The sequence below is a fragment of the Fringilla coelebs genome, assembly GCF_963513975.1.
Source record: "Fringilla coelebs genome assembly, chromosome: 17".
Lineage (NCBI taxonomy): Eukaryota > Metazoa > Chordata > Aves > Passeriformes > Fringillidae > Fringilla > Fringilla coelebs.
This window is the reverse complement of record NC_140043.1, coordinates 11,783,699-11,791,880: the sequence shown is the minus strand read 5'-3', so window position 1 is coordinate 11,791,880 and position 8,182 is coordinate 11,783,699. Positions and strand designations below refer to the sequence as shown.

General features: G+C 59.2%; 2 protein-coding genes across 2 annotated transcripts; one reads left to right on the top strand and one right to left on the bottom strand.

The window, feature by feature from the left end:
• Nucleotides 1–416: 416 nt before the first annotated feature.
• On the top strand, nt 417–3,248 carry ISCU (iron-sulfur cluster assembly enzyme). The gene is made up of 5 exons (XM_084217035.1): nt 417–549; nt 623–736; nt 956–1,066; nt 1,681–1,759; nt 2,152–3,248. Exons 1-5 carry the CDS (start codon nt 466–468, stop codon nt 2,244–2,246), a joined length of 483 nt encoding a protein of 160 aa, XP_084073161.1. The 5' UTR covers nt 417–465; the 3' UTR covers nt 2,247–3,248.
• Nucleotides 3,249–3,385: 137 nt separating this feature from the next.
• On the bottom strand, nt 3,386–6,889 carry TMEM119 (transmembrane protein 119). The gene is made up of 2 exons (XM_084217034.1): nt 6,785–6,889; nt 3,386–5,151 (listed from the first exon to the last, which is right to left on the bottom strand). The coding sequence occupies exon 2, from the start codon at nt 5,127–5,129 to the stop codon at nt 4,383–4,385; it is 747 nt and encodes a 248-aa protein (XP_084073160.1). The 5' UTR covers nt 5,130–5,151; nt 6,785–6,889; the 3' UTR covers nt 3,386–4,382.
• Nucleotides 6,890–8,182: the final 1,293 nt, after the last annotated feature.

Below are 8,182 nucleotides of genomic sequence, written 5' to 3'. Positions count from 1 at the left end.
GAAGAACCGGGATCCCCAGCCCGCCCCGCCCCGCTCTCGCCCGCGCACCGGGGCCGCGCTGCGCCGAGTGCGGCCGCGGCGCGACCCTTTGTCTTCAGGTCCGTGGCGCAGGCAGCGCCGCGGGCACCCCGCTGAGTGGCCATCAGGGGGCCTCCGAGAGGGTCCGTGGCGTGTGCGGCGCCGCTCGCCCGCCATGTTGAGTGTGGCGCCGCGTGCCACACACGCGCCGTCTGTCGCGATGAAAACCCTGTCGAGACTGAAAAGCCGTTTCCATCGTTTATTTATTTACTGATCGTTTCAGCCGCAGCGCAGCCTCCAAGGTTCGCGTCGTCTGCGAGGCCAACGTATGACCGGGATGAGACGCGGACTCCGGCTACCAGGGGGCGTGGTCGGGGCGTGCCGGGGGGCGTGGCCAACACCGAGGTTATAAAAGTAAGGCGGACGGTGCTCCTCCCCTCAGTCAAGATGGCGGCGCTGAGGTCGGCGGGGGCGGCGCTGCTGCGGTCCCGGGCCGCACCGGCCCCGGCCGTGCTGGGCTACCACAAGAAGGTGAGAAACGAACGTGACACGGGGAGGGACGGGGGAGCGCGGGGTGACCCTCGCTGACGCTGTGTCTTGGCAGGTGGTGGATCACTACGAGAACCCGCGCAACGTCGGCTCCCTCGACCGCAATGCCAAGAACGTGGGCACCGGCCTGGTGGGCGCCCCGGCCTGCGGCGACGTCATGAAGCTGCAGGTGACCTTGGGGACGCGTTGGGCACCTGGGAGGGGTGACACGGGGCTGTTGCCAGGGTTAAAGCTTCCCCTGTCCCCTCAGGGGACAGCACGGGCTTCCTTCATGCCCTGCCCGTGCCCTGTGCTCGGGGCAGGGCCAGGCCTGCTCCCCGTGGGCCCGGCTGGGGGGACCTGGCTGAGCTGAACCGGGCACTGAAGTGTCCCCAAAATACTCCTGCAGGTGGAAGTGGATGAGAACGGCAAGATCGTGGACGCTCGCTTCAAAACGTTCGGCTGCGGCTCAGCCATCGCCTCCAGCTCGCTGGCCACGGAGTGGGTGAAAGGGAAAACGGTGAGGGAGCACCGTGAGGCTGCAGGGCTTCCCACGTGCCTGTGTTCTCTGTTGGGATCATGTAGGAAGTGCTCTCCAGGGAGTCCCTGCACTGTTCTGTGCTATAGAAGTGACTGCCAGTGCTGTCACGGTTTCAGTTTTAGGGCAATAATTGTCTTTTTCAACAACTATCAAAGAATCATTAAGGTTGGAAAAACCCTCTTAAGAATATCAAGTCCAACCATTCCCCCAGCACTGTCAGCTCCATGACTCACCATGTCCCCAACTGCCACATCCACATGGAACAATTCCACCAGGAAGTCACTTTGTGTCTTATGGAATGAGCAAAACCAGGCTGATGGCAGAAATTTTAATTATAGACAACCTTTAGGTCATTTCTGCCAGCAGCAAATGCACCTCAGTGTTGTGATAGGGGATGAGCAGACTTGAAACAGGCCAAGTGGGGACAGCGTGTGACACTGATATGTCAGTCAGACATTGCTTAATTCCCACATCCCTCACTGCCCTGGGCAGCTGAGAGGATCTCCCCTGTGGATTTTGCTTGCTCTGGAGCATTAAACCTTCTTAGCAAACACAAACAGCCGGGCCCTTGACCACCTCTGCCTGTGTTTCAGGTTGATGAAGCGCTGAAAATCAAGAACACAGATATTGCCAAGGAACTCTGCCTTCCCCCTGTCAAACTGCACTGTTCCAGTAAGTAAAAACCCTGCATCTCACATACTCTGGAAGTAGCACAGATGCTTCTGGATGCTGTTTTCTAAAGAGTTTCTGTATGACATTGTTCTTACAAGAAAACCTGTTCAGATTTCAGGATTAATTCAAGAATTTTCAGATCACTTAAATATTTAGAGCCTGTAGCTCAGCAGACTGATAATATTCTGAATTCTGTTATTATCTGAGGTTATATTACATGAAATCAGCATTGTAGGAATTCAGTATTTTAGGAATTCCGTTCAGATTCTACTCCTAAGGCCAGTCTACGCTGCTGCTCTTGTTGCTCACCGCTGCCTGCTTTTGTTTTTACTTCATCTTTTGCCCTAAAAACCCTCAAATTGTCCTTAAAATGCTTTTTTTTTGCTTTGCAGTGCTGGCTGAAGACGCCATCAAAGCTGCCTTGGCCGATTACAAACTGAAGCAGGATCCAAACAGAGAACCGGACAAAAAAGCCGACAATGCCTGAACCGCCTGCGCAGCTTCCCCTCCTCACTCCCTCCTCACTCTGCAGCGCAATTCCCGAGCTGTTGTAGGACCCTGTGCACTACTCAAGCTGTAAGATACGCACAACTTACGCACAACGTGTCCCTGTGGTGTCCAGCCACCCCGTAGTGCTCACGTGGATGGGGGCTGCTGTTCCCTCGGGAATGCCGCGGGAAGACTCCGCTCCGGAGACCAAACCCCGCTGTCCGGTACTGGAAGGGCTGCACTTTTCATTTTTATTTTGGGAAGATGTCTAGTTTTGCCTAAAATCTTACGGAATTTAGTGGGAAGTGTTGCCCTGGTTTGGATGTGTGTGTGTGTGAGAGCCGTGGGGCCGTCCCTGGCTCTGGCTGTGTCAGGGTTGGTTTCGCAATCCGGGGGCAAATTCCTGCTCTTGGAATTCTGGGAACCTTTTGCAGATGCCAAAGGGAAAAGTGACCAGGAAACGCTGGTGGTTTCTGCTCCCATCCTGTCACCACTTCATTTTTGAAGCTCTTGTTTGAGGAACAGCCTGAATTTTGGGGTGTTTTCTCTAAGGATTTTACTTCTTCACTCACCAGGTGCTCTCTTAGAGCTGTAAATTCTGGGCTAGAGGAAGGTGTCCCTGCCCAAGGAGGGGGTTTGCAACTGGATGACCTTTAAGATCCCTCCACACCCAAACCACTCCAAGATTCTCTAAAGTACACCCTCAGAGTGGAACTCCAGTGGGGAATAGCAGAGCTGGCATGCAGCGCTGAGGGGGAGCTCCCAGAGTTCCTCTTTTCTGGAGGAGTATTTCCAAACCAAGCAGACAACACATGGGCAGACTTCACTTTTTAACCTTCTCCCCCGCCACAAGACACATCACTTCCCATTTTTCATACTGAGGGTGTTGTTAAACATTTAAAACCACATTCAAAAAAAAGTAATTGTCTCATTCTGCTCCATCCAGGCACAATATTTGTAATTTTTAACACAGAGGTCACACGTTGTTGCAAGTTTGTCACTCACATGGTCCCTCTTGTGGTTCCTCAGCTCCTGGCACCCTCCAGCAGTGAGGAATGTGCCTCTACCTCATGGAACAATCCTGCTCTTTCCCAGTTTAAAAAAAAAAACAGGGAAACTTCACACACTCACATTTGCTTTGGGGCAAAACCAGCTCTTTGTGGGGCACACGCTTCCCAAGGGAAGGTTGTCCTGAGGCAAGGACATAATGGGATAAAACACAGGGATACAGGAGGTTCAGGGATACAGGGATGTGCTGCTTTTGAGGCAGAACAGCCTCACTCACCTTCCAGGTTTCCCTGCTGTCCCCACTGCAGCAGCTGCACCCCAGGGCCGTGCCTGAGTCCCCACAGCCCCTCCTCAGCCCCACAGCTGTGGGTACAAGATAAAGGTTTCCTGGAAGGGCACGTGATGTGCTGATGTGGGGGCTGATAACACCCTGCCCAGGGTTGCATTGGCCCTGGAATCCAATCCAGCTGTGCCCCTGGAGGAGCACAGGGACACGGGGACTGTCCCCTGGCCACCCCACGGCTGCAGACACACACGGGAGAGGAGCTGTGCAGGGGGGGAAATGTTTATTTTTAGCCGAAGGGGTTCAGGAAGTGAGGCAAAAATCCAGCTGGGCTCTGGGGTGGAAGAAGGAAAGGAGGATCCTTGTCCCTAAATCCTCATCTCTCTTTCCCTTGGGTGGCCATGGGCAAAGCTGACCCATGTCCTACAGACCTCCAGCCCTGGTCCCATCCCTTCTCCCAGAGGGACACAGCTCCCAGCCAGGAGCCCGGCACGGACCAGGCTGCTGCTGCTGATTAAAATAACGTTTGGGAGGAAGCTGGTGGCACAGGGGGGCAGAGCTGGAGTTAGGGGGAAGCACCCACCCAGTGCCTGGGGTGGGAGAAGCCCCTTAAGGCAGCAGGAGCTGCTGGGGCTGACAGCGTTCCAGTGCTGGGGAAAACCACCAGCTAGCAAATCCCCCATGAGCATCCCATCAGCCCCAGGGTCGGGGGAGCTGGGAGGGAATGGGATCTTCATCGGGGCTTCCTTGAGCCACCACGTACGTACGGAGCCTGATCCACCATGTCCTCCGTGTGTCCCAAGCCAGCAGCTCCTCAGGCTTGCCCGGGACCGTGTCCCTGCCTCAGATTCCAGAGGGAGCCTGGGAGCCATCCTGGCACACATCAGGGCTCTCCTTGCTTCCTGCGCTCGCCGCTTCCTCCGCGCACGGATTTTGGGCGGGGGGCTTGGGTTGCTCATCCCCCAGCTTCTTTCCTTCCTCCTCTTCCTCCTTCTCCTCCTCCTGAGGGGAATTCTGCTCGCCCTGGGCCCCGTTGGCCAGCGGTGCCTTGTGGGGGGATTTGAGGTTCTGGGCAGCAGCCAGGATGTCCGCCTGGAGCTGCCGGCTGCCATCCAGTGGCTCCTCCGCGCCCGCCTCGGGGGCTTTCTCGGGCACCTCGCTGAAGGCCCGCGCTCCCCCCGACTTGTCTCGCTCATCCACGTATTTCTTCTTGGGAAAGGAGGAGGGATAGTAGGCAGAGGCCTTGTGCTTCTGCCGGACGATGACGGCGGCGCAGATGATGAAGAGGAGGACGAAGGACAGCGAGCCCACCACCACCACCAGCAGCAGGTACTCCTTGAAGAAGTCCACCAGCCCGTCCAGCACACCTGGCGCCGAGCTGTTGGTCACCGTGGTCCCCGGTGCTTCCCCCACGGTGGGGCTGATCCGGGGGGTGACGGGCTGGGCGGGCAGCGTGGCTGACGCCTCGTCCCCGTCCCCGCTGCCCGCCGTGTCCGGCAGCACCGGGCGGTGCCGGGGCGCCGCCGCCTGAGCCGGGGCTGCCGCCAGCAGCACCAAGAGCAGCAACCACGTGCCCATGGCTGAGCCCATTCCCGGGATTCCTGCAGGAGACCTGTGGGATGCAGAGAGGTGGGGGACACGTTAATACCCCAACAGAGTGAGCCCTCTGAGCCAGCCCTCAGCCGCCTGAATTTCCTTATGGAAGTGGAAAGGCAGCACCGGTTTTCTTGCCCTGACAGAGCAGGGGGCTCCGTTTGTTTTCCAAGGGCGCAGCTGGAAGCCAGCTGGGTGGGATTGCTCAAGGCCGGGGACCGGGGCTGCTGCCAGCGCCCGGCTCCAGCAACGGTCATTTGGCTGATTAGAGAATTCCTGAAAAATGGAGGTTTGCAGTGGAAACTTTGACACAGGCGACGCTACGAAGGGGCTGGGCCCGGTGCAAGAGGCATTTCCCAACCGCCGTCCCAGACCGTTAATTCCCAGCTGGAACACGGCTAAAAATAGTTTGGGGCAGGATTTCACCCCAGTGCCACCATGTGCTTGAGTGGAGCCGGGATGGGGTGTGGGACAAAGGGGCAGCTCCAGAGCTGGAGTGCAGGGAACGGGGTCCCAGCTGCCTGAGTGTCCCTGTGAAGGGGGGAAGGCTGGCTCTGTCCCTGTGCCGCGCTCCTCACCCGGATGGGGCTGGAGCTGCCCCATTGCACAGCCCACAGTGTGCTGTAGGACACGGGCCACGCGCTTCCCAGCCCAGAGCCATGACCGGGGTGAGCCCCTGGCCGGGCTCTGCACCCCACGGGATCAGGGAGAGGGACGTGACCGTCTCCACCGCATCGCGAGACATTCCCGAGGGACGCCAGCGCGTGCCACGCCACGTAACGCCATCGAGCCATTCCCAGGGCTCTTCCCCTCCGCACGGCTCCACGGGGAGGTCTCAGGAAACAGCTCCCCAGGTACATCAGCAGGGACCCCCATGACATTCCCCAGTCTCAGGCTCCCCAAATCCCAGCCCACATCCTATTTTCCCCCCAAACAAACCCAAGCCAGCAGCTCTACAGACCGAGAGGGACTCCAGCAGCAGGATTTGGCTTCCTGGCTCTCTCCTGGCTGCACAATCTGTTTTCCATTAATCCAGTGCAAAAAACCGGCAGCAGAGGTGGGAGGTGCCCCGACCCCCAACCCTCCCGGCTCCCCATGGGCACTGCGGCAGCTGTGGGGTCACAGCACTGACCAGCACTGGGAGAAGGAAGGGTTTGAGGGGCTGAGATGAGCCCCTTCATCCTCCTCTCCACCCCAGACAGGGGCCCCTCAGCGGGAAAGGGGTCCCGGGATGGGGACGGCACCAATTCCCCGGCAGCCATCAGAGCTGAGGAGCAGCCGTGGCCATGGCGGGGCTGAGCAAAGCCCAAAGCAGTGCCAAGAGCAGGGCCTGGCACCACGGGCATTGCCAGCCCTCCACCCCATCCCAATATCATTCCAGCCCCTTCCTTGCCCACCCCCAGACCCACAGCTCCTTCCCAGTTCCACTTCCCAACCGCTCTAGAAATTCAGGATTTTGGTGTTGTCCAGAGGCAGCACGCTCTGATTCCTGCCTGGGAATGCAGCCATGTGGCCGACTCCATCCCGTGTCCCGCCGTGGGGACCATGCCCAGCCCTCACTGCAGCACCCCTGGCTGTGGGACAGCCTGTGCCCTGCTCCAGAGCCCCCCGAAAATTGGGGAGCAGCTTGGCATGTCCAGTGGGATCCTCACCTCGCCCGCAGCCGGCGGGAGGCAGCCGGGAAGACGGGATCTGTCCCACACACCTCGAGCCCCTTTCTGCAGCCTGCTGGGATGGAGCCTCCTCCTTCTCCCTCCTCTCCTCCTCCTTCTCCTCCTCCTTCTGCGTCGCAGCCCGGGACCAGCTTGTTCTCATTACGACCGGGATGGGGAGGGGGTGTGGGAGGCCAGGGAAAGGCAGGCAGCCCCCAGCCCCCTCCCAGATGAAATCCAGCTGGGGCTGGGGGTGTTTCCTGGCTTATCCCGTCAGCAAAGGAGCCACGGTGCCCCCCATCATCAACCCTGGAAGGGGCCACATTTTGGGGTGCAAGTGGGGATGATGGGGTTGCTTTTAATGTTGTTTTTTATCCACAAAGGTGAGGGTAAATCCCATCTGAGGGTCCAAGGGGGACAGTGAGAGATGTGGGCTCAGTGCCCTGGCATTACTGAGGCAGTGGGGCAAACATGGCTTAGGACCATCCCCTTAATTTCAGAACATTTCCTAAAATCCCAGCCTGGAAATGCTCTGGCCTGGGCACCTCTGCCTTGGGGTGCAGGCAGGGACACAGGCAGGGGTCCCGTGGTTCCCCAGACAAACACAGCAGTTGTTCAGCTCCCCGGGTCCTGGTCTCCAGTCTTGGGGTCTGGGGGCATCTCTTGAGCCCCCCCCAAGCTCTCTCTCCCCCTGCCCTAGTCCCCTCGGCCTGGCCTGAGGTTGCTCAAGAGGCTGCAGCCGCTCTGTGACCTCATCCTGTTGCTATTTTCCTCTGCTCCTCTCTGGGGACCTGCCAGACCCCCCAAAAAGCCACGGCCAGCGCCTGGGGACCGTGACCCCCGCTGCTGGGGTGGGGTGCAGGGATTCTGTCCCCTCGGCCGGAGCGGGGCTGGCGCCGCTGGGGTTTCTCCGGCGTCACCGCCAGCGTCGCGGCTCCCCGAAATAAAGGCTCTGTCCGTCTGGCTGCCCCGGCGGCTCCCTGCAGCTGCTGGCCGGGCTTTTCCCGGCCTTAAGTGCTCAGTGATGAAATCTTAGAGGGGAAGGGGGAAAGGCGAGGGGAGGCCGGGGGCGAGGAGTTCCAGCAGCATCGGCCCCTGCTCCTGCAGGTGGGAATGGGGCTGAATTCCCCCCATGCACCCAGTAATGCCGGTGTTGGGCTCAATTTCCTTGCCCAGGGTCTCCATCCCACCCTGCCCAGAGTCCCCATTGCCACTCATCCAAGAGCCCCATCCCACCCTAGCCAGGATCCCCATCCTGCTTCTCCCAGAGTCTCCGTCCCTCCTTGTCCAGGATCTGCATCCCACCCTGCCCTCGCTTCCACCCTTCCTTGCTCAGAGTCCTCATCCCTCCCTGCCCAGTGTCCCCACCCTCGCAGCCGGGATCCTCGGCCCAGTTCC